This window comes from Dendrobium catenatum, unplaced genomic scaffold (assembly GCF_001605985.2).
Source record: "Dendrobium catenatum unplaced genomic scaffold, ASM160598v2 original_scaffold_27042, whole genome shotgun sequence".
Classification (NCBI taxonomy): Eukaryota; Viridiplantae; Streptophyta; class Magnoliopsida; order Asparagales; family Orchidaceae; genus Dendrobium; species Dendrobium catenatum.
Window position 1 is genome coordinate 339,931 of NW_021345501.1, and position 26,739 is coordinate 366,669.

Below are 26,739 nucleotides of genomic sequence, written 5' to 3' on the forward strand. Positions count from 1 at the left end.
ATTATTACTATTATGAGCATAAAAATTAAAAATTTTTTTTTTAAAATTATTCTTAAAATTTTGATCCAATTAAAATAAACTCGTATACACGACACATACTTAAGAATTAAGAAAGCAGAACTCAATGAAAAAAAAAAAGAAAAGAAAAAAAATCTAACATTCCTGAAATCCAACGGCAAGAGGGGTCTCTCTTTGTTCGCTGCCTTTTTTAGCCTTTACCTCGCGCCTCCATATATACGCTACAGGTCGGGAAAGAGCGAAGGTATCGAGAGAGAGAGAAAAAAAAGAAGAAGAAGAAGACAAAGTACAGAGAGAGAGAGAGAGAGAGAGAGTCAGAGAGAGATGGAGGTGGGAGGAAGTTGCAGCGATATCCAGGGGCTTCCGGAAGAGTGCGTGTCGCATGCGATATCGTTTACGTCCCCTCGTGATGCGTGCCGATCAGAGGCGGTCTCGGCAGCGTTTCGGTCGGCAGCGTGCTCTGACAAAGTGTGGAGGAGTTTCCTTCCGGCCGATTACGCTGAGATGCTCGCACGAGCCGTCGATCGGGTGGAATTTGCATCGATGAAGCACCTGTACTTCCGCCTCTGCGACCCGATCCTCATCGACGGCGGAAAGATGGTTTGTTCCTGTCGATTTTTTTTATTAATTTATATTTGATGTAGTTTTTTGTTTTTTTTTTTAAGTAGTGCTGGTGTTTTTTGTTCTCAGGGCTTTTTTGTGGATAGAGACACTGGGGCTAAGTGCTTCATCTTGCCGGCGAGAGAGCTTTGGATTGTGTGGGGAGATACTCCACAATATTGGAGATGGGTTCCTCACCCTGAATCAAGGTAATGAGCTTGTTCTGAATTTTCTCGTCTGCCTCTTTATTTGATTATGATATTTATATGAAATTCTTTTGTTATCGATGAAGTTATGTATAAAATTTCATTTGTTTTCTATACTGGCGTAGAGAAATCATAAATTGACTCCTCCAGTCCCAACTCTTTTTTTTTTTTCAGACAAATTTTGTATGTTGGTAATAGTTTGTCTATTTTTTTTCGGCTTATAGTTACGTTTTGGTTGTTAAAATTTGTCTGTTTTGAGGTTTGTTTGCCTTGATAGTTGATATGCTATTATGAAAGTGTTGGTGGGGGATGCGGAAGAATAATGTGTTTTTCTGGGAGGAAGGCTTCTCCAATCTCCACTCTTGTCTTGAACTTAGAAGAAACTGGTTGACTAGTTTATGGAAATGTAGGAGTTGATGAAAGTCATCATAGTTTTTCTTTTCTAAGTTGGTGGTTTAAATAGTGCGAAACTTGATGGAACTTTGAAGGATTGATTTTTTGGCAATTTTTTAAACTAAGTATCGTATTAATTATAATTAAGCGATTAACCAACATTTTAAAAAAATTTAAAACTCGCCAAAGTCGCATGTTAAACACGGGTGACTTACTTAAAAGGGTTAAGTCGCCCGTTAAACAGGCGACTTACCCACTTCACTTTATCACACCCCCCCCCCCCCCCCCCCCGTAGATTTTTAAAAGAATTATTCAATTTGAAGATTTTTTTAAAAAATATATAATAGAAAAAATTATGATAAGTAATAGATCCAAGCAAAATTTTCTATGACAGTTAATTATAAATTGTAATATTTTGACTTTATGTAACATACATTTATAGTTAATATTAAAAATATAAATTTGTAATCCAAGTTTTAATTATATTTTTCAAAAGATTTTTTTTTTAAATTATATTTTCAAAATAATATTTTAAATATATTTTATGAAAGAAAATTATTTTTCATAATACAAACGTCATAGTGGAGTAATGTGACTGCAAAATCATGTTATTTTTGTATTTTTTTTTAAATTTTTTTTGCTATGTAAATGCTATTATATTTTGTAAAGATATGTTACAAAATTTTTAAAAATAAAATTTTGTATAGGATATCATTATCGATATGTAGTATTCCACAATGTCTGGACGGGAAGCATCGTTTATCCTTATGTATGGCGGACATTTGTCTTTAGATGATAGATATTGACCAACATATACTGGGGGGAGGAATCGACCCTTGTAAGTGTATGCTAAGATTAACTTAGTGCAACTAAAGATTAAGATTATGAAAGTCCTTAAATATGATACGTCGAAGTACATAACAAACTTGGTTTGTCGTCTACCCTTAGGGAATGAGTTCATAGCTTTAGCTGTCGAGGATGATGAGGTATGTCAAATGGTGTTATCGTATGCAATTGGGTAGATACTTTTACTTTATGTAGAGGTGGAAGATATTGTTGCACAAAATTTAGTTGTTGAACAAATAACATCTCAAGTACATGAGACATAATTTTGACGGGTTGACAGAAGGTGGTTCGACCAATCCAAGTCTCGTGCCGCAATGTCATGAGTAATTTTTTTGTTTATGAATTTTTAATGTGTATTACATAAACTATTATTGTCTAAGGAATTTCCTCTTGTTAACAAAATATGATTTATGTGATGGAGTGAACGACAAAGAAGTTTTTGCCGTGACATTCCAGGAACTTCCGAGGTATCATCGGTCAATGTTGATGATGGTTATGAAACAATGAGCAGTGTATCGAGTGATCCTGGTCTTGATTAGGGGTGTAAGTGAGCCGAGCCGGCTCGTGAGCCGGCTCGAACTCGACTCGATAACGAGCTCGTGAGCCGAGCTTATCGAGCCGCGAGCTCAATCTCGAGCTCGGCTCGAGAGCTCACGAGCTAAGCTCGATTGACCAAAGGCGGTAATTCCAAATGAGGAAGGCGACGAGGCGGGATTTCCAGAGGGCGGGATTTCCAAAAATTAAAATGATTAAAGCCGCAATTCCAAAAAAAATGAAAAGAATAATACCATTTCGGTATTTCTTGACATAAAAAATATATATAATGTTAATTTTATTTAATCTAACCAATAGAAAAGCCTGACAGCTGCTCTTATTTTTTTGGGAAGGTGAAAAGCTGCTGCTTCCTTTTGCTTTTTTTAAAATCTCATTAATTATCTCAGCTCATCTCTTATCCCCATAAGAAAAAAATTATATTTTATTTTCAAAGCTCAACGCCTCAACCTTCTTCTCCAATGGCAAGATGACGTGGATGACGCGGACGAGGAAGACGACTCGCTGGAAGGAAGACGACTTGCTCGAAGGTTGTCCGGATTGCCGAGGCTCGCGAGCCGGCTCGAACTCGTTAACGGTGGAACGAGCTCGAGTTCGAGCTCGCTTTCTGACTGACGAGCCGAGCTCGATAGCGTCAAAAATCGACTCGACTCGACTCGTTTACACCCCTAGTCTTGATGATGGTGATGATGACGCGCAATATCATTTGGATTATATAAATGTTGATATGAATCAAGAGATTCATAACATGGTTCAACGTTATTGTTACATGAATGTCGGCACTGCAGAAGGTGTAACTGTAAACAATGAGTTTGTGAAGGCATATGCAACAACTCGTGAGTGGGATGAGGATGTAGCAAATGACAGGGATTATGTTGGTAGCCAAGTTGAGGAAGAATTTTCAATCCCAATAGAATTGATGGAGGATATGTGTTTGGAGGATGTGTTTTAACAAGAAAGAATATCTTCAGTTCGTACCTTGGTCCCTCTCAGAGCCACTTCACAGCTGAGTTCCGACTGCAGATCCATATGATGCTGGGTCGTCCTCCTATCACAATTTTGGTCCCTCTCAGAGCCACTTCACTGCTGAGTTTGACGTCGCCTCCACACCTCAGTTCGTACCTTCCTCCTTGGGATAGCCCCCAGTTACTCAGCAAGATGTTAGTGATCAAGAGCAGCGCCATCTACGTACCAGGCCACTACGAGCACCTCAGCATTTTACTCCATGCATTGATGCGATTCCACATCGACATAAAAGGAGGCATTAGTTTTTTGTATTATGTATCTTTTAGTTGCTTTAGTTAGATTTTGCTGTTTATGTTTCTTATTATGCTACTAAGGAACTACTGTTTTGTATCATGGAATTAAATTTATTATGCTCTTGCATTTACTCTTACATGAAGTTTGATCTAAAAAGCATAATGTTGGATGATCCAAGAACATTTGATTTTTTAAAAAATTGGTAATATTTGATATACATATATATACATATTCTAATTTATTGTTATGAATTAGAGCATATATAACTTCTCATATATGACAAGCTTATTAGAGTAATTAGCAAATATACACTTCACTATAATTATTTTATCTCCATAATAATCCTAGAGTTTTATCCATTATATATATGCTTAATAGAACTCCATTCTAACCCCCCTATTTGATTTCACTATCCCTTTGTCGAGGACTTATATCACACAAGGTTTTAACTTTGTGTAAGGTCTATTTGCATATTAAATTAAGAATGAGGGTATCTAAAACAACATTATACCATTCAAGGATCTGAGATTTAATCTTTGTAAACATGGAATCTAAATATATCAAAAACTTGAAAAATGGATTAAGCCTCATATTATAAATATATATATAGCAAATGCATCTTTTCTTCATAAAACATATTATATAATAATTAATCATAATCCTTTTTAGTTGCAATTTTTTTTTTTTAAATTCACAAAAGTAAGTCGCCCGTTAAACGGGCGACTTACTAGTATTAACATTATCCCGTTATTCATACACATAACGGATAGTTCTCAGCAAGGTAAGTCGCCCATTTAACGGGCGACTTACGTAAGTCGTCCGTTAAATGGGCGACTTTGGAGAGTTTTAAATTTTTTTTAAAACGTTAGTTAATCGCTTAATTATAATTAATACGATACTTTGTTTAAAAAATTTCCCTTTATTTTTTAGTTGGTTTTCGGACATTGTTTTTTCCTATTCCTGGAGAACATTTAGTCCTTGTATTACACAATCTGACACTGTAATTATGTTTCTTTCTCCTTTAACTTGCCACTTTTTGTTCATTCTTAGCCCTTTTATGGATTTGAACTTTTGCCCTTGAAATGCTCATGTTTATTCTTTGACAATGGCAAACCTTGCTCGTAAATCTCTAATGCATTTAATATTTCTCAGTTTTTGGGATACCCAAAAACTTACCAGTTTCCTTTTTCTTGAATCTGTATTCTTAGTTTACTTTGCTAGTTTTTTTTTTTTAATCTTCTAATGTTGATGAACCAATTTATTTTTAGAATATATTCTATTTGGAGAGATTTGAAAAAGAACTATCTTGTTGGAAGTTTATATATGTCTATGTAGTTTTTATGTGTTATCCTAATCTATTATCTGGTTACATTTGAATCATTATAGTCTCATGATATCAAAATTTGTATTTCTTATTGTCTTTTTGGATAAGCTGAAACTTTGCGTTCAACTCAACTAGTTTGAGTTACATATAGTAGACCGAAATCTTAATATTACAAAATTGCTTCCCAGTTCTTGTTATGTTGCAGCATTAACGCTCAATTACCAATTTTTTCAAGCTAAATATGATTAGTATAATCTTTTTATTGAACCCCAGTCTTAGTAGTGTTCCTTGCTAGTAAGGAAATACCTGTCGTTCTGTGCAATGGCAGCAAAGGCACTGGTACAAAATGCCTTGTATTCTTTGTACAAGGTATGAAAGATCTTGCGGCCTTGCGTAGCCCCTCTGAAAATCACTGGTTTGTTGTAAACGTAAATGGAATATAACGAGAGTTTCCAATATTTTTAACTAAAGGGTTTTTTTTAAAAGGTCATAATAAAACTTTTGGCATGTTTTTTAAATAGTTAGCAGCGTTGCCAAAAAAAATGTGTTTAATGCTATAAAGTGGATTTTTTTTCATTTATTTTCTTTGTCTATAAATTGAAATATTTGGATTATCTTTCCATTGATTGTTTTAATAACATGTTGCTGTGCTTGATGCTTTCTGTTGGGCCTGTACTACTAGCTAAATTTGTTGCTTTATGTTGCTTTATTCACATGTGGTTTATTTATAGTAAGCCTTTTTCTCCTTATTGATAAGATAACCCTTACAGTCCTTCATCACTTTAGGAGGAAATAATGCGACTTTTAGCACCAAAGAGATCTAATTAATCTTGCATATCATCAAAGCAGCTTTAGAAATATGGGCCATTTCTGTTCACTTTACATAGGCTAGTATCCAGATATATGTTTACAATATATATATATTGCCCACTCGAATTTATGCAATGCTTACAGTTCTTTCGTTGAAACTGCTCTTGAGTTGCACCTTGCAGATATTTGTAGAAGACCATCCTGACTAGTTTTTGCATGGCTCTTTAGAGTTTGCTTGTTTTCTGCTCAAACTTACCTTTCTAATATCTAAAACTGGTTTTACAAACAAGGACTCGGGTTATTTAGAAGTAATAATTTTCATTTTTTAAACTCTTGAAGCTTCCTTGCAGAAGTTTTCAGTTGTCATTGCGATCTTGTTAAGCCTCTAATTTTATTTTGGAATCTTTGCAAAATTTTTTATAAAACTTTCATGTTTGATATTATGATATACTGTGGTAGCTATTGAATTTTTATATGCGATTGAGAAGAGTGTTATTATGCAAGGTTTTCGGAAGTTGCTGAGCTATTGAATGTCTGTTGGTTGGAGATCCAAGGCAAGATTAACTGTAGGATGCTTTCCAAACGGTCCAACTATTCAGCTTATCTTATATTCAAATTATCAAATAGTGCAAGGGGCTTCAGGTTTCCTTTGCAGGAGGTGTCGGTCACCATAGGAGGAGTCCATGTCTCAAAGTTCTCGGTGCGCTTGATGGAAGAACAAGAATCTTCCAGGCTTCGGCCAATTTTGCGTCGGCCTAGAATTATGTGGAATATCTTACATCATGCGAATTTACCACAAGAGCCCCAAGAAGATTTACGAGAGCCTCTGAATGATCCACCAGTTGAGGCACCAGATGTGCCCGACGACGCCGATGAACCTCAGCATGATCAATTGCCAGATCCAAATGAGCAAGCACGGAGGGATCGTGGAATGGTTCTAAAACCTCAAACAAGGCAGGATGGGTGGATGGAAATTTTGCTGGGGGAGTTCTACAATGAAGAAGGGGATGATGGGGATGTTGCTATGTCATTGTTGGAGATCAAAGGTGGGAACTGGAAGAATGGCCTCATTGTGCAGGGAATCGAGATTAGGCCTAAGAAGTAAGAAATCACATCATGGGAAGCTAGATACTCTTTGCATTATCGTTCATGTTTGGTATTTCACCCGTACAAAATTCTAATAATTTTGAATTGTGCTTTTGATTGTTTTCATTAGATCAGCTTCGCTTTGTTTCAAATTGTTCTGCATAACATTATATATTTACTTAGTAGTGTAACAAAATTATAATATCAAGAAAGTTTTGTTAAATTGTTCCATTATGTGATTGTTGAATTCACAGATGTTTGGGAGATGGGAACAGTTTAATCCCAGTCTCTGACTTCCAAGATTAGTATCTTGATTGCTAAATTTCTTATTCAACCTCTCCTAATAAAGCTTTTCTATTTCTTCCTGGTTGGTTGCTGTTTAATTTGATCCACATTTTATTCACTAGCAATTTGTATTATTTATTTATTTAACCTTAACTTGATTATGGAAATTAAGTGTTTATTGTTTTCTTTTGAATTAGCAAAGCGAGGAGGATAAATTAAGGAGGCAGTTTTAGAGTGAGTGAAAATAGCTGCCTCCTAAATTAGAGTATTTTGAAGTCTCTAATTCGAATGTCATCACTTTTGGAATTACTTTCATCTTCTAAAACATTTAATTTTTTTAATGAAATATATGATCAAAATTAACATAGACAAAGTAAAAGAATCTCATAGTTATCATGTACTAGGATTTGCTATATTTTTTTTAGATTCATATATGATGCAGTGGATATTGCTTAGTTTATCGTCTTGATGTTGATTGGCTTCAACATATCGTGCTTTATTGACGGTTTGCCTTAACGGTACAGTAGTTTCATGCAAGCTATAAATCCCAATGACATATGCCAGAGAGAGTTTGCCTTAACATTACAGTAGTTTCATGCAAGCTATAAATCCCAATGACATATGCCAGAGAGTTTGAATCGAGCTTTATTGACTGTTGGCCTTAACGGTACAGTAATTTCTTCTTTTATGAGTGATTCTTCTAAAGATCTTATAATTTTTTAATCAATGGAGTCGTTCAAAAAGCCTGAAACAATTGGTAATAGAAGATTCTATAAGAAGCATTATCAGGTTCATTGCTGATCCATCATCCATGCATACAAAGCCATAGTGTTTTATTCTACTGATAAAAAGCATCATTGTTTTGTTTACAGTTTCTGAATATTTGGCTATTGAGAGAATATATCTGGAGCTCGATATGAAACCACGATATATTTTGATACTTTATGGATTATTTTGCTGGATTGCAGAAGAAGTTGTGGAGATTCTTGTAAGAGAGAGAAAGATGAAAATGTTGGAATTAGTTTTCCTAGAAGAAGTTACGGAGATTGTTGTAAGAGAGATAAAAGATGAAAATGACGGAAAAGGTCGGTAGTGTTACTAAGGTCTAGAATGATGCTTATACCTCTTTCCTTATTCTAATTATGTCACATTGATTCATATAGGAATTCAATATCATGCAAGAGAATTTCAATTGCAGAATTAGAGCTTCAGAATATATTTCAGACTTCTCAAAATATGATGACTCAATCTCTGCTCAAGAATTCTATTGTTATTCAGGATACTATGTAAGAGGAATGAAATTTTCTTTTATCTTTTTTTCTTTTAGAAGATAATTAGAGAGGCTCAAGTATGCACCCACTAGAAAATAAATTTAGTAGTAAAAAAAAAAGCTTCTAAAAAGGTAGGATAAAGCTATTGATAAAAAAAAGACAATGATGATATGATTTTTTTTTTTTTATTTACCTGTAAGCTTTAAAGTAAAATCTCTTGATCGAAGCCCTAAGCTCCCACCAATAGAGTATAATGAGCTACAAACTTTATATGGGAACAATAGAAAAGATAATGATGATATGAAATCTGTTTGTTGATTTAATATAGGATGAGCTTCTTTGGGTTGTTTCTAAGCTTTTTTAGGCCATAGAGGATAAAAAATATCTCAAATATGTGTGATTTTTAGATTGAATTTACTTAGTGATGACAACTTAAACTTAATTTGTTTAACCATGGTAATTTTATTTTAATATTAGATTATTTTTTAATTTTTGCACAATACTTATTTTTATGATAAATTAAAATTTGAGTTTTTTTATAATATTTATTTAAAAAATTAAATAAAATGATATTATTTATAAATTTTTTATCTTTTTTAAAATTTTATTTGTTTATTCACATACATTTTCTGCGCTTACAAATAAGTATTAATTATTATAATTATTTAAATTAAAAAAAAATTCTTCTTTTTTTTTTGGGAAAATGAGAGTAAAAGCCCATATATTACTATGTAAAAAAAGGTTAAAAGTAAGGTATAACAAAAAAGTTTAAACCTCTAACAAGTGAGGTGAAACCAAAAACCTATACCCCTAATGAAACAAAAGGAAACCAGATATAACAAATAAAATTGGGACAGCCATCCAAAAGAGATGCGAGAGCATCCGAAGGACTCAGACTGATAATCGCATTGACGAGCAGAGAAAACTGGCAACCACGAAAGAAAATCTCCTGGTTGCCCAAAAAAAGGGCCCTTCAAGGAGATGATTAGCAGCTACATCATCGTACTTGAACAAAAATCCACCGATGAAGACAGTCCCCGATTGCAAACAGACAGCCGACCACAGGACTGCATCAATATCATGGACGAGACCAGAGAAAGAGTTCCAGCCAGCCAAGAAGGCAAACCAAATAACCACCCCTCCAACACAGCAGTCCAACCCAACCAAGACAAAATCAGCGAAATTACTATAGTAGCAACAACCCAAAAGAAACCTTCAAACTGCTGTGACAACATTCGAAGTGAATTACCCAAAAACAGAAAATACTACAGTTCCGTCAAACATGCCATGGAATTCTCAGATTTTCTGAGTGCTTCCAGGTTGAAATCTTGGCATCAACAGCAGATTTAATGTCCGAGCAATGAGAGGATGTACTTCTAAATTTAAAATTGAACCTTCTTTCATTCCTTTCCCTCCAAAAATAATAAGTAGCACAACAAGCTGTGAGTAGAAGGAACTCTTTTTGGTTTTTTAACATATGTTTGTGATCTCCCAAAAAATTTAGGACCTGAAGGAGCCTGGGTCTTAAAAGAAAATCTCCCACCATAGGTATCAGATTATGTAAGACAGTGAAGGAATAATCACATTCAAATAGTAAATGGCCGTTGGTCTCAAAATGAGAATAACATAAAGAACAAGTAGAAGGCACCACAATGGTTCTTCTAATAAGCTCCTCCGTCGTTTTAAGCCCATTATTAAGAGCTATCCACGAGTAAATAGAATATTTAAGAGCATGATGTTTATGCCACACAAGATTATACCAATCAACCGTGGCCTCCTCTCTATGGTAAAATTTGATAAAAGAAGAGAAGCAAGGCTTATCCCTTTCATGCCAAAATAAAGTGCCTTTAGACCCATGCTTAAAACTAATGTGCTGAAGTATATGGAAAAGAGCTTCAGGAACTGCTCTCGGCAACAACCAACCATCATCCCTCACAAATTCAGAAATAGTTGCATGGTGTGGGATGAAATTTTCTAAATTATGGTTAGGGAAATCAACCATGATAAGGTGACTCAAAGTGAGGTCGTTGTGGCTTAAACTCGGGTCTAGGTTGAAAAGTAGAGTGGGACACATAATTCGAGTGGGGATAGTCAATAGGTTTTTCCGTCATAATTCTAGTCATATTGCCCACTAGGTTAACGATGTCATCTAAACTCTTTTGGAGTCTTATCGGGTCCATTGGGAAGCGTCAAGTGACACTCAAAGATGATTGGGTGTAAGGGACGTCATTGAGACAACAAGTAGGCTCACTTAAACTCACTAAAGGGTGTGAAGATTGTTTGGACAGCCAGCTACACTAGAGGGTCAAGTAACCTAGGCACTTAGGAAGGTGGCTAGGTTGAGGACAGCACCTAAAAGCTTAAGAAACTAGCCAACAGTTCATTAGATGTGTGCGGAATGATGTGGACAGCAAACTACAGCAAGGCATAGAGTGTGGACAGCAATTAAGTACATTAAATGCTAACCAAAAATCCACTAAATGAGTGCAGGAAAATAGCGGACAGCAATCTCAGCAAAGGTTTATGTAACCTAAGTGTTTTGGGTAGGTCTTACGGTGAGGACAGCACCTAAATAGTGACGATAAGTTTGCTAAATGAAGTCTAACAGTTGCTGGAATGGTGCGGAAAACAGCTACAAACAAAGGTTTAGTTGCTCTAAGCAAATAGTAACAATGTAAGTCAAAAGGCTGCACTCACACTCTCGCTAGGACGACTTAAATGCCAATGTATGGGTGCAGGAAATGCAATTACAGAAGTGAAAAACAGTGAATAAACTTAGCGACGCGATGATATGCATGCAAAAATTAAACTATAATGCAAGGTTAGACCCTAGGATGTTTTTCTAACATGTCCTGCATGCCTACCATGCTCTGATACCAAATGATGTGAAACCATCAAGAATTGCACGTGAAATTTATAAAGATTCACAAAGTATACTAATTTAAAATTAAAATATCGTAAGGTGAGGTTCAAGAATTCTCAATTGTTAAAGTTGTTATGATAAGAAATTACAAACTAGTTGTTTAGACACAATTAATGATAGATCTCCAAAATTATCACAATAAAGCAAATGCGGAAAATAATAGAATCCCACGGCTAATGTCTGGAAAGTTCACAACGAGTTACTTTACTCACTCACACTCAAGTAGGGCTTAGCGGGAGAAGGTCTTTAACAAACTCAACGATGCCACTAAGACGGTAGCAACACCACTGGCCTTGATCCACGGAAAGGTTGACGGTGGCGGAGATGGCGGGGATGGATGACCGTGGATGATCCAGTCGTTGTAATTAAGGGGGAGTAATGAGCATTTAATGGAACCCATCAATAGGGGGGCCGGCGGGTTCACTAGAGGAGGGAGAGGGGGTTTCAATTCAAAACCTGAAATTAATTTCAGGATTTTGAATAGAAAGGGTGGGAAATTAATTTGAAATCAATTTGATTTCAAATTTAGGGGAAGGGGAGTTAAGTAGCAATTAATGGGATTAATTCCCACTAAGGGGCCGGCGGCATGTAAGAGGAAGAGAGAAGGAAATCCAAGAGGAAAGGTTTCCAACTTTAGGACGATGACGTGGAAATAAAAATAAAGACTCCGATTTAATTTAATTTGAAATTGGAATTTATTCAGCAACTTTCCTAAATTGGATTTCCAAATTAGGAAAGAATTTGAAAGTTGAAATTCAAATTTCAAAATCGAAGCATGCGGAGGGAAGGATCGGACGGGTGGGAGAATTCGCTGGCAAAATGGCCGGCCGTGGCCGGCGGCGAGTTTGTTCGGGGGCGTCGGCAACAAAGGCTTGGGTAGGGGCTTTCTTGGGGTGGTAGAGGGAGAAACGGTTGAGGAAAATACGAACTAGGCGATAAAGAAAATAACCACGAGCCGCGAACTCTTCCAACGACTGGTGGGCCTTGCGATTTGCTCCCCTTGAGCTCTCTTCCCTCTCAAGCACTCATGCTAGAAAAGTAGAAACAAAACATCAATTTTCATTTAAATATTCATTAGCTTTTACAAAGCATGAGACCCCTATAAATAGGTCTTAAAACATGAGGAAAACAAAAGTACTCAAATGCCCTTTGGGCTATAAAAAGACAACACTCCCCATAGGGGTGAACTAGGAAATAAAAATGCTAACTAATTAAAACATGAAATAAATATAAAAAAAAACTCTGAATCGTAGCCGTCGATCTGCGCTGTCTCCGGCGATACACATGCTTGAACCTCTGATTGATGTCCACATCAGCTTTATTTGATTTTCCACAAATTATACATCAACCTATAGCATCTATGTATAGGTATTTAGATAGGTGTGATGTCTTGCGGAACTACTTCACCTAAATCTGGACAAATCATAACGATATTCTATTTTTAGAGATTTTAAAAAAGAATTATCTTGTTGAAAGGTTATGCGTGTCAAATTTGTATGTATTATCCTTATCTATTAACATGTTACACTTGAGTCATTATAGTCTCATGATATAAAAAAAGTTGTATTTCTTATTATCTTTTTGGATAAGCTGAAGCTCTACATACAACTCAACTAGCTTGAGTTACATGTAGCATACCCTGATCTTAATATTACATAATTGCTTCCCAGTTCTTGTTATATTGCAGCATTACGGCTCAATCACTAATTTGTTCAAGCTAAATATGATTGGTATAATCTTCTTATAGATACCTCACGTTGAACCATAATCGTAGTAGTTTTTCTTTTTATAGATACCTCATGTAGGGGTGTCAATATTTGACCCGACCTAAAAAATTCAGGTTTGGGTTAGGGATTTCGACCCATTTGTAAAACCGGGTAGGGTTCGGGTTGACCCGAAAACCCAAAATCAACTCGGTTTGATTAGTTTTTAATTAAATTAGGAGGGTTTTAAAATAATGTTATGAATTAAGTAAATGATATTTCTAAAAAAATAATAAACATTGTTGCCCAAATTAAATTAAGCTAGATTTATTTTAAATTGATGAAGTCACTGGATAAAAATTTTTTCCCTGTTTTTTAAGCCTGCTAAACGTTTGCCTGCTTTAAGTCACTGGATAAAAATTCTTGCTACCACACCTATCCTTGTTATTGGACCTTGATGTAAATATGGATATAGAATTGTGGGTACATGGAGTGAAGTGAGGGATATAATGTGCCAATTTTATTAGTTTATTTCCTTTGATTTGCTACATTTGTAATGTTAGCATTTTTTAAATGCATGTATTTTGAGAATTGAAATTTTTGTTATAGTATAATTTTACTGCGATTCAATTTTGGTGAATTTGATAATTGGTTGATTCTTAAATGCATTCCAAAATTTTCACCATTTGCTATCGCAAGCTACCATCACTGATGCCCGCTAATCCAACAACCAACCTAGAGATAAGAACAAGCAAACAAGCAATGGAACAGCAACGAGACACTGAACTCCAGTGCTCTGGTTTTCTATATTTCGAAGAGAGTAAAAATAACATTAACTCCTTCTCTAGTAACTAATTCTCCTATATATCGACAACTCAAAGGAAAATGCTAAAATAAAGAAAAGTAGGGATTGGCTGAATAAAAGTAATGTTGTACTATATAACTAAAAGTAGCAAATGAGACAAAGGGAGCGTATCAGGCCGTTAGTAGTGGAGTTGGGATGAACCGCAGGTTCTCTGTGGTAAACTGTTGCATCAGTCCTCCCCTACTTCTAAAGAGCTCGACTCCGACGAGCTGAACTGAAGAATGCCGTCATCCGGAGGTACATACGGCCAGATATCCGACACGTTAAAAGTCGGAGAAGTGTTGCAATCAGCAGGCAGTGCAACAGTGAAAGCATTGTCGTTGATCTTCGACATGATGGGTAATGGTCCAATTTTCCTGCGTGCCAGTTTAGAGTAAGCTACAGGTGGAAAACACTCTCGGCGTAACCTCACAATCACAAGATCTCCAACGCTGAAGAGACGTTGTCGCCGATGAACATCCGTAGCTGCCTTATACTTTTTATTTGCTTGAATCAGTTGTTGTCGCACATTAGACATCATCTCCTTGAAATTGTTAGTGAAAGTAGCCGCAGCCGCTGACTTACACTTAGGCAAAACAGCAATGTCGAGTACGGTGTTAGGATGTTTAGTATACACAATGCTGAAAGGCGTTTTACCTGTGGATCTATTGATCATAGCATTGTATGCGAATTCGGCTCGGCTGAGAACTTCTTCCCATTGGCGTGGGTGCTCCTGTACCAGACACCGAAGTAAACTTCCCAGCGTTCTGCTGACGACTTCGGTCTGACTGTCCGTTTGTGGATGGTATGCCGAGCTGAGGCGGATGTCTATGCCCAACCGCTTCCACAGTTCTCGCCAAAAGTGGCTGATGAATTTCACGTCTCGATCGGACGTTTGACTTCGGGGTACACCGTGTAGACACACGATTTCATCAAAAAAATGGTGAGCAATCATCACGGCATTAGCGGTCTTTTTACATGAAACAAAATGCACCATCTTGGAGAATCGATCGACAACCACCATGATGGAATCATTGCCCCATTTAGTCCGTGGCAGTCCCAGTACAAAGTCGAGGCTAAGGTATTCCCAAATTGATTCAGGCACAGGAAGAGGTAGATATAGTCTGGTATTCTGAGATCCCCCTTTATAGTTTTGACAAACAGGGCAGATGTCTACTATACGGAACACATCTCGTCGGAGCCTCAGCCAATAGAACCTTGTCTGGAGCTGGCGGAGAGTGTTTTCTCTGCCCACATGAGCTGCCAACGCACCTCCATGAGTTTCTCTGATCAATTGTTGCCGCCAAGATGATACTGGAACACATAGTACATTCTGCTTAAATAAGTAACCGCGACTGATGGAAAAGTCATCAACCGTGGGATTTATTTTGCATTGCTTCCAAATAATGCCAAAGTCAGGATCCTCTTCGTACAGATCCTTTAAACATACTAATCCTGTAATCTCGATTTGCAAAGTTGTCAAGAGATTTCGCTTGCGGCTTAGAGCATCAGCCACCCGATTCTCAATACCAGGTTTGTGTTTAATCGTGAACACAAATCTTTGGAGGAACATTATCCATCTAGAGTGCATTATATTGATGGTTTTTTGACTATTTATGAACTGCAGAGCTTTATTATCACTGCATAGGATGGATTCTTGGTGTAATAAGTATTGTTCCCATTATTTCAAAGCACGAACAATGGCGTATAATTCTTGTTCATAGACGGCCCACTTCTATCGCGAGGGGCACAATTTCTCACTAAAGAAAGCAACCGATCTATTTCCCTGAGATAGTACAGCCCCCACGCCGATGGCCGAAGCATCGGTGCTTACTTCAAACAACTTATGAAAGTTAGGGAGTGCTAAAACTGGTGCTGAACATATGGCCTCCTTGATAGCTTCAGAGCTGTGCTGCTGTACTGCAGACCAACCGAACACCTTAGCCTTTCTTTAATCCTTATGTGATCGGGGCCATAATCATGCTGAAGTTTTTGATGAATTTATGGTAGAAGTTAGCCAATCCATGAAAACTACGAACTTTGAAGAAGGACTGGGGCGTTGGCAATTCCATGATCGCTTCAATCTTCACGGGATCCATAGACATCCCTTCTACTGAGATGACAAAACCGAGAAAGCTGACCTTCTGCACTCCCAGATCACACTTGGAACAGTTGATCAACAGCTTCTGGGTTTGTAGAGTTTCAAAAATTGTTGCCAAATGTTGCAAATGGAGTTGCCATGATACACTAAATACCAAAATGTCATCAAAATATATGATACAGAACTTTCCCAAAAAAGGTTTGAGCACTTCATTCATCATGCGCATGAATGTGGATGGAGCATTACAAAGCCCAAAGAGCATGACCTTCCATTTATAAAGACCTTGGGGTGTTTTAAAGGCCGTTTTCCATTCGTCTCCGGGGCGAATCCGGATTTGATGATACCCGCTTCTCAAATCCAACTTGGAGAAAATTGAAGCTCCGGTCAGTTGATCTATTAGCTCCTCAATGCGTGGTATCGGGAAGCGGTACTTAATGGTTATCTTGTTGATAGCTCTACTGTCTACACACATTTGCCAGTTTCCATCCTTCTTTGGGACTAATAAGGCAGGCACTGCGCATGGACTGACACTCGGCTGGATTAACTGCTTGTCGAGGAGCTGATCTACGAGTTCTTGCAGGACTTTTTGTTCCTTCGGATTGAGGCGATAGTGAGGTAGACTCGGTAGACTAGCGCCCGGTACCAAGTCTATTTGATGCTGTATATTTCGAAGCGATGGAAGTTCAGCCGGTAAATCATCTGGGGAAATAGCCTTAAACTGATCCAATAGCCTCACTATTTCTTCATGCTTACTACCTTGGCTTGCTGTACCATTGAGTTCTGCTACTACCAATGCGAACATTGGTTCTTCCTCACGCCACAATTGTAGGAGTTTGGCACCACTGACTACATGCATTGCAGCACCTTTGGAAGTATCACCCTTAGTAGGATTCTTCTCTACAGAACTAGGTAGTAACCTCAGTCTTCGCCCCTTCCACTCGAGTGAATAACAGTTGGCACGGCCGTCGTACATGGCGCCGGCATCGAACTGCCACGGCCTTCCCAGTATCAGGTGGCACACGTCGATCTCGACAACATCACATACCACCTCACACATGTACTGTTTCCCTATAGAAAATGTGACATGGCACGATTCAGACACTGAAATTTCGATTCCTTGCTTTACCCAGCTGATCTTGTAGGGATTAGGATTTTTGGAGGTCTTCAGTTGTAAGTTTTGAACGACTGAGTGGGAAATCACGTTCTCTGTGCATCCTCTGTCTACTAGAAGGTCACACACCTTTCCATTGATTGTGCAACGTGTCTGAAACAGGGCGTGCCGCTGAGAGTTTAAATTTTGTCTTGGAGCCAAAAGTAGTCTTTCTAGCACAACAATTATTGGTTCCCCTTCGTCAGCATAGACGTCTTCGGCTTCCTCTTCGTCAGTTGATTCAACTGCCCGGGATCCGCTTCCCTCCTCTGCTTCTGCCAACTGCACTTGTTGTCTTTGGGGACATTTGTTCGACTTGTGTCCTTGCTGAAAACAACGAAAACATTTAATTGTGGAGGGTTTAATGTAAGGATTTTCTTTACCTTGAATCCTTAACTTTGGTTGGCTCTTGATGCCTGGAGAAGCGTTAGGGCCACTCGAACTCACGGCCGGAGATCCTGCATTCGTTACTTGTTTGGCAGCAGGGGATGTTGTCTTGTTATGTCCCAACTGTGACTCCTGCCAGTGTCTGCGATTATAAGAGGACTTGTAAGAACGGCTTTGCTGCATTTCCGCCTTCATGGAGAAATTAACCGCCTGCGATATGGACCAAACTGAGTTTAACTCTAGTTTATCTTGAATGTTGTCTTTAAGACCCCCAATATACTGGCGACTAACCGATTATTTGATTCATTCAGATTATTTCTTGCACTCAACCGATTAAATTCTTCCGTATATTCGCTGACTGATCTGGCCCCTTGCGAGCAATGCTGGCATCGCATATAAAGAATTTATTCATAATCAGTTGGCAAGAATTGAGAACGGAGCAGTTGCTTCAATCGGCCCCCAGCTTCTCACCGGACCTTTACCTTCTAGTAATCGCATCTGTGTTACCTGCGCCCACCATGCGCTGGCTCCCCCTTTCAATCTACACGCTACATACTTCACGTGTTTGGCCGGATCGATATCCATATAATCGAAAAAATTTTCTACGGCCTTTACCCAATCGAGGTAGTCCTCGATGTGTAAGTGACCATCAAAGAAAGGAATATCTAGTTTAACCTTGAATTCACTGTGGTGAGCGGCTCTCGGTCGCTGTTGCCCATAAGCATTATGTAAGTAATGACGGTGTGGGTCTCCGAAAGGATTCTGCTCGTGTGGTTCAAATGCAAAGAGTACGATCACACTACCCCGTAGGACAAAGTGGTCGTAGACCTTTACAATCGACACAAGCAGGCCGATGGAAGAGCAGATGGAGTTATAGATACGATTAGCCATGGAGGATAGCGGCTTTCACCTACCAACCTCGATGGATAATAATATCTATAACCCAAAAGTTCACGAGATTTCCCCCATTCGATGCATCAGCTCGAATGGGGTTTATTTGATTGTGGGGATCGGTTTCCTACGGGCGCAAGCCCCCGTAGTTAATTACATCTTAGACCTCGATCTAAGAAAACTCTCGATTAAGGATGGTGTATTATTTACTTCTTGATTTGGTGCACAAAAAGAGTTCCTAAGTTCTATTCTAAAGAGTCTCTTCTATTTACCCTTAGTGATGATTAGACATTTTTGAATGGATAAAGATGTGATTAAAATTTTGAATTTAGAAGATCAAAGACCAAATTACTATCATAAGAGAAATGACAGACTCAAAACACGGATGAAGGGAGACACACTGAGGGGTGTACAACCTGGACTTATGCTTGCCTGGAGTGAGCTGCCAGCTACCATCCTAAACACAATCAATCACCTTATATGTATACAATATAGGAAGGCTCTATCCTAGGAAATCAAGGATTCGTAGTTTAAAAGATCTCAATCAGGGACTCTACAATATGCAAAAGGATGCACCTAGCGCCATGTATGATGCATGAAACAGATACGAAATATCCTTAAGTCTACTGATGTAATGCATGTATGTAAGTGAAATACAATGTGAAGTAAGGTGAGTAAAGACAAATGCATGCATGACATCCAGAGTACAGAAAAAGTAAATAAACACATCCTAAGGGTACCCTCCAGGCAAGGTACTCGCACAGAAAATAGTCATAGTCATGCCCACTTCGTGTGGGAAAACAGTGATGCCCAATAGCATAAATAGGTGGCCTACTCTAAAGGCCTAAATGACCCTAATGGTCTCTAAGGCTCACAGAAAAAAAAAGAAAAAAAAAGGGGGGGTATCGTACCCAAAACTAGAAAAGGCCAAAATCCTAGCGATGCCCACTTCGTGTGGGAAAACAATGATGCCCAATGGCACAAGTAGGTGGCCTACTCTACAGGCCTAAATGACCCTAATGGTCTCTAGAGCTCACAGAAGGGGGCAAGCTTTGACCTATAGGGCCAAAGCTTCGTCAGTGAACTAACCTAAGGCTGGCTACCTAAACATGCTAGAATACTTATTAACAAGCAGTGTGTGACGTGAAGCAGTTCCGATATATAATTTAAAAAAAAAATTAACTTTACAAGTTGCAGAAATTATACCTGACTGTATATGGCGCTGCCACTTAAAAGCTTATAAGCAAATGGTGTCGCTCGCTCCTCGATCATTAAGCTCCGATGTACCTCACAAAATAAGATAACAGAAAAATAGATATATGAGCGTAGATGCCATTCAGAAAAGAAATGTAGGTAAATATAAAAGAATATAACTGGCAGGAAATTTAAAGTTTGCAATTATAGAACATATAACACTGATTAGATGGTTAGTTGATTATTAGCGGATTAAGAAGAACTAAACCTAGGAAAGCGTGTCACTAAGTTTTTGTTTTAATGTCTCTATCATATAAGGAGCATGCACCCTAAAGTCTATGTTTTCTAAGACTCGATCCTTAATTTTTGTCCTTAAGTGTCACTAAAGTCGTAGGATTAAAAGAGGTTTTGTTTTCTAACCCTTAGGACTTTCGTACATGTGTCACTATGTTTAGGGATTTACGCATGAAAATACGATACTAAGTAACAAAATAGTAGGAAAGCAAGAAGTAAAGAAAAAGAATGAGAAAACACGATAGAAAGAAAAGAATAAAAATCAGAAAGAAAAGGAATATAGGTATTGTTGTTTTAAACATACTTCTTTGAAGCCAAGTGTGTCTTTAAAATAGTCTCCTCCCCGATTCGATATAATATGAATGGGAAGGAAGGCATTTACAATGCCCTTTACTGTTCCCACAATCCCAACTCAACACTTGATACGTACCCGACTCGACTACACAAACTATTCTCAAAAACAAACTCAAGGCAACAGGGGAAATTCCAATTCCTAAAACTAGAACTAAAACAATATCTCTTTCTATCCCCCACGTTCTTCCAACCTTACATTTTAGAGGCAAACACTAATGAAAAAAAAAAAAGATAACTTATGCAAGATAAATCATTTCATCCCAAAAAGAAAGATCTAGAGAAATTTCTAACAAAAATCCACCTCACTAAGCTCTCGACCCCAAAGAAATATCTTATGAAACTTCTCTAAAAAAAATGAAATAAGACATAAAGCCCCTTAACGAAAAGAAACCAAAACACCAAAACTCCTTTTGACACAAAATCAATCAAGTGCTTTTCAAGTTTGGCGTGAGGTTAACATGTGGAAGTTCCTCAATGAATAGGCATTATAATGCCCTCCATCAAGAGACTTTCACGAAACAAAATCACAAAATTTCTCAACGCAAGACAATTAATGAAACTTTAACATAAAGCCATTTATAAATATTTCCAATTATGAAGCAAATCACAAGTCTTCATGATATAAAACAAATCATAAATCTTTCCAATATAAAACAAGTCTAAAGCCAATCATAAATCTTTTAACATAAGAAAACCAAAGTCTTTCCCAACATTGGGCAACCCATAAAACTTTCATATGATGCGAACTCATCAATAATTTACATACATAAACTTTCACGATTCATATAACCAATTTAGTAAGAAAGCACCCAAGTATATATACAGAAAAGAGAACCAGAGGAATGCTTATACTAATGAAGTCACAAAGACAACAATATAATACACTACATGAAGCGCATGCCAAAATTGTCTTTCTCAAATCTACCATGGTTGTGACCATTAAGTAATATACATTAAAAAAAGAAGAAGAATAAAGTTATACTTTTCCAAAATCAAGTGATGAACAAATATTTCAATTTAACTTGTAATCATAAGGAAGAAAGCTAGATACTATGTCACTCTTTATAATATCCTAGAAAAACAGCTAACATGAAGCGAAGTCACAAATCTTTTAATGTAACATAAATCATAGAAGCCTTTAAGTCACAAAATGATTCATGAAATCCCTTGACAAATTCTTATTTTTTATGTTACATGCCACCAGACATCCAAGAGAGCACAGAGAAATCTCGCCATTTTATTTCAACACTTCTTGAACCAAATACAAATAAGAAGAGAGAGATTTTGGAGCTAATCCACTTCTCTAAAATGTTAAAAAAAACAATGCCCCAATCACAATATGAATCACTTTCCAACAACTTCCCCTTGATGCAAAATATTATTTTCGTTTTCATTTCTCCAATCACCACATGAGACATCATAAACTATTCCACCTTCATTTTCATTCCAATGGGTCACAAACGTACACAATAGGTTTTGCAACTACTTCCAAATTTTCTCCTTAAACACTTATGAAACTCACCAAAAGATGAAGTTTGATAGCGTCATTGCATTAAATTCGTACATACAACTTTCATACAAAACATAAAACCGATGGGTGCCTTCCAATATCTAAACCCAAAAGATACTCTCCAACATGGCGTACTCTACAAAACTCTCCAACCATAAGAGAACTTAATAGGATTTTTGGCATAAAACAAGTCATAGAATTTCCATCTCAAAAGTAACTCATGAAATTATTTTAACATAATGAGATAGATGAAAACTATGTATATTTTTAGAGCGAAAACTCAAAGCCATGCCTTTCCGAATCAAGTAGTAAACAAACAACTTATTTGACATTAAACTTCAGCCAAAATGCAATTGTGAAAAAGAAGTTTTGATACAAATTTATTCTCTCAAAATTCAACAAAAGAGGTATTATCATGTAATTGCCCACATGCTTTTCATATAAGGCTCCAATGAGTAAAGACGAACCTAGAAAACGTTTATATTCCATCCTATCGCTATCCTCCAAGTGAAATTGGAAGTAGAAGTGTAACTCAAGGCCATTTCATCTCTTTTCGAAATTCAAGGAGATACTTCCACCAACAAAGAGTAAAACTACGCTTAAAGCTATAAAAAAAACTCATATTTGAAGATCATGAACATTCCCTAACACCTCTAAACTTATGCATGCCCACCAAAAGTGTAGGAATAAGCACAACACTCTCCGACATTTCTCCAAAAATACTTTATGAAAGACTTACGGATAGTCATCACTTCTTTCCAAATTATATAACCACTAACATTGTCAATGTCTGGAAGGGTTATTGAAATTTTCTCATATGTGAATGTAGTATGCATCAAAATATAAATCATCCTTCAACACATATTATAAAACCAATGCAATTCCAATAGCACCAACAACTTCTCTTTAACACCGCTGCGAGAGAGTATATAAATCTCTTTTTTTTACCTCTACAAAAAGAAACCATATCTCAACTATAGTCATCTCACCGCAAACAATAACAGAGGAAGATAACCAAATTTTATTCAACCCACACCATGGGCATCCATATAACATCTAAAGCATGGACATGATCGTGAACAAGAAAGAGACTCATATTTATGTAGCAAAAATTAGAGAAATCATTCAATGAGCATATAGGAAAGAAATGAAATTATAAGTCACCATCATCTCATCTCCAGACAAAAGATCAAAGTAAAATAGATCTAAAACTTCGATCTATAATGCTCTCTTTTTGAAGAAATAGGCTGAGTATAAGAGAATGTAGGAGAAGAAGAAGAAGAGTAAATGAAAGAGGTATACATGCCTAAATCGTCGTCGGGACTTGGCGTTGGGCTCGGTTAGGGTAAGAGACGAAGAAGCAGGAGGTCATCGGCTCTAGCATGGGAGGAGCGACGGGAATTTAAGGTATCGGCCTTGGCGTCGGGTCGGAGGGAGAGCAGGCGGCGGGAACTCGGGCTCGGCTGGGGAGGCGGAGCCGGATCGTCGGGTCTGACTCTGGGCATGCGAATCCGGCAGAGCCAGGGGGCTCGGTGTCGGGTCTTGTCTGAACCCAGAGGAGACGGGAGAAGAGGGGATCCGGGTGGCTGCCTTGCGAACCTAGAGAAGGGTTCGCCTGGGCTTCTCACGAACCGGGAGAGAACGAGAGAGGGAGGTCGGAATAGAGAAGGAGTTTCGTGCCTTGGCTTCTCTGGGCTCTGCGAACTAACGGGGGGGCTGGGCGTGAGATGGAGGCTTCGGCCTTAGTTAGTGCACGAGAGGGAGAGAGGGGAGATTCGAGCCGTCCGATCAAATTTTTTTTGATCCAACGATGCGATTCAAATTGGCTTAGAGAAAATATTAATGTTTTGATTAGGATTTAGCTACACTCAAGGGAAAAAAACAGGTTCAGACTGAGACATGTTTGGTTCACTCTGGGTCACCTCGAACTCGCCTCGACTCGACCAAAAATTAATTCAATAAAATAAAATAAAATAAATCGGACCTGAATCAATGCCGATGCGATTTGAATTAAGCCTGACGAGGCCCGATAAACTCGCTCGAACGTGCTCGAAGGAAAATCAAGACAAAAAACGAGGTCAACAGACGGCCTGTATCGTCATCTTCCGAATCTACCGCCATTGTTCCATGGTGCAGATTCTCTTCTTCATCTGACTCAGACGAAGCCGGGGAACCTGTTTGCGGCGTCCTCCATTATCGTTTTTCTTCCATTCCCCTCCGCCTCTGTGGATGCAATGCAGGTTGAATCTCTCTGTGAACTCGAGGTGGTGGTTGTCTCACCCTTCTGAGATTGAACTCACGGCAAAAGTCTACTGCCAGCTGCCGAACTTCGGCGGTCAGCTCGTCAATCCTCCGATTGACATTTTCCTGGTTTGCCCATAACGAATCGAGAGTTCTCGATTCCTCCGATACCGGTTCCTTGCCCTGATCTGTCATTTACCTTATTTTTGCTCTTATTGTATTTGTGTGCATGGTCATTAGGCTTGTATACATCATACAGGACTTGACTAAAAAAATTAAAAACAAATAAATGAAAAATATAGACTCATTTGACATAACCTATTCCACCTAATTTTGAGCCTTGAATCTTTAAAGAATAGTGCATGGTATACCTAAAATGTTAGTCAACAAATAAATAAACATGATCTACAAATACCAGGAGAAATAAAGAGGCAATAAATAATATTTATTATCATCAAAATTATAAACTCGGGAGCTAGAGTTGCAACACACGTATCCACCATCAGTTCCATATGAAATAAATAAATTTGTTGTATTAATTACGCCAGTAGAGATAAAAAGTGTCTATCCAAAAAAATGTTTGTCGTTTAAAGGAGAAAAGGTCGATGCAATTTAGTTGTAATGGATGTGAGCTAAAAGGGTTTAACCGAACTAGAGATATCAAAAAATAACCTAATTTAAACGAAAGTAAAAAAATTCATGTTCATGTTGACACATTAAACAAATGGACCGGGTTTGTGTTAGGAGTTCCGACTCGTTTATTAAATGAGTTGGATTTGAGTTGACTCTAAACATGTTGGATTCGAGTTGACTCACCAACTTGATTTAGACCCAAAATGATATATTTATTTTTTAAAAAAAAATTTTATTTGTTGGTATGATTCCTTATTTTTTATTAATTAATTTAATATATTGTTAAAAATATATAGAATTTTATTTTAAAAAACATCAAAATGGATTATTGAAAAGGTTCCAGTCATTCAGGCTATTAGCAGGTCGGGTCGGAGTCTGCATTTTTGACCCATTTATCAAATATGTCAAGTTTGGGTTAACTAAATTAAGGTTGGGTCAATTTTGTGTCTAGCCCAATTTCGACCTCTTGACCTATTTTGATACCCCTAGATCAACTACTTATAAATCCCAGTGTGAGCTGCCATCATGGTAGCTTTTACTTTAATTTTCTTGTCATAGTTGTAATAGTATCAGGGGCGGAACTATAGTGTGCTTAGGGGGGGCAATTGCTTTAAAATCTCAATATAAATTTCAAAGTTAAGCGTGATTATACATGCGCATTTCTTGAATGGACGATCTTCTTGAAAGTTATACCAAAGATATAAAACCGTGAGGTCATTAGGCTAAAGCATATAATATCTTAATAGTTTAGAGTTTGAGCTATTAGAAATGACATGAAAGAAATTGACCAGCTAGAAGATAGAAACTAACTGCTCCTATTCATCTCAGTGGATGATTATGGGTGAAGGAAAACTGATGAAGGCATTACTTATCTAAGTGGGGGAGGTTGTGAACTCCCTTATAAAAATAAAGTTAAACTTTTAAACATCAATGCCCATTTTAGGATAACGGTTGAAATTTTAGTAGAAACTTCTAAGTTAAGCTCGCTTATGCAATAACATTTTAAGGATGAGCGACCTCCTAGAAATTATATCAAAGATATAATGTTGTGATATCATTAGGTCAAATCGGACAACATCTTAATAGATAGAAGTTTGGAGTCGTATTTGAACCTAGTTCGAAGCCTGCTTAAGCCCTGCTTGAGGTGTAATTGTACATTGTTCTAATATTGCTCTTATATTTATAGATTTATGTTAGAAGCTTTGTAGAACTTGGTTTCAAAAATTTTTTTGAACCTCCATTTGAATATTGTTATGATCATAATCTGATTAGAAATTAACTTCAATGAATAATCTATGAAATAAAAAAAATTAGCTTGAGGTATATGTTTTCAAAATAAATTATTATTACTATTATGACTTATGAGCATAAAAATTTAATTTTTTTTTAATTATTCTTAAAAATTTAAACCAATTAAAATAAACTCAAATACATGACACATACTTAAGAGTTAAGAAAGCAGAACTCAATGAAAAAAAAATATAAAAAAAAAATCTAAGGGGCTGTTTGGAAGCAAGTGGGATTTAACATTAATGGGATTTAGTAAATCCTGTAAATCCGGATTTAGTAAATTCGAAATGTGTTAAATCCTGAAAACTGTTTGGTATGCCAAATGTTAAATCCTATTAAATCCTGAGAAACTGTTTGATAACATATTTCAGGATTTAAAGCAGTTAGGGATTTAAGTGTGAAGAAGATAATTATTATTTAAAAATAAATTTATAATTAAAAATAAAAAATATAAATTGTTATAAATTTAATAATATGTTAAGTACAAATTACTCATTAATTATTATTTATACAATTAATTATATATTTAATAGTAGATATATTAAGTTATATTAATTAATCTAATTATTTTAA

At 37.0% G+C, this 26,739-nt stretch overlaps 1 protein-coding gene and 1 long non-coding RNA gene across 3 annotated transcripts; one reads left to right on the top strand and one right to left on the bottom strand.

The window, feature by feature from the left end:
• Nucleotides 1-260: 260 nt before the first annotated feature.
• Nucleotides 261-8,770, top strand: LOC110112843 (F-box protein PP2-B10). 2 transcript variants are annotated; one of them, XM_028691612.1, is made up of 5 exons: nt 261-618; nt 709-827; nt 6,514-7,110; nt 8,349-8,465; nt 8,544-8,770. In XM_028691612.1, the coding sequence occupies exons 1-4, from the start codon at nt 343-345 to the stop codon at nt 8,449-8,451; spliced, it is 1,095 nt and encodes a 364-aa protein (XP_028547445.1). In that variant the 5' UTR covers nt 261-342; the 3' UTR covers nt 8,452-8,465; nt 8,544-8,770. The 2 variants fall into 2 exon arrangements, with proteins under 2 accessions (XP_028547445.1, XP_020700850.2); XM_020845191.2 differs by lacking the exon at nt 8,544-8,770 and having other exon boundaries at nt 262-618; nt 8,253-8,383.
• Nucleotides 8,771-9,338: 568 nt separating this feature from the next.
• LOC110112844 lies at nt 9,339-23,789 on the bottom strand. Its single transcript, XR_002305090.2, has 2 exons — nt 19,857-23,789; nt 9,339-10,158 (listed from the first exon to the last, which is right to left on the bottom strand). It is a non-coding gene; the product is annotated as an uncharacterized LOC110112844 (long non-coding RNA).
• Nucleotides 23,790-26,739: the final 2,950 nt, after the last annotated feature.

Excerpts from the sequence above, each read along its gene's own strand:
- LOC110112843 (XM_028691612.1), top strand. The coding sequence starts at position 343 with ATGGAGGTGGGAGGAAGTTGCAGCGATATCCAGGGGCTTCCGGAAGAG. Across the intron at positions 828-6,513 it reads GTTCCTCACCCTGAATCAAG|GTTTTCGGAAGTTGCTGAGC; the intron begins GTAATGAGCTTG and ends TTATTATGCAAG. Across the intron at positions 7,111-8,348 it reads ATCGAGATTAGGCCTAAGAA|AAGAAGTTGTGGAGATTCTT; the intron begins GTAAGAAATCAC and ends GCTGGATTGCAG.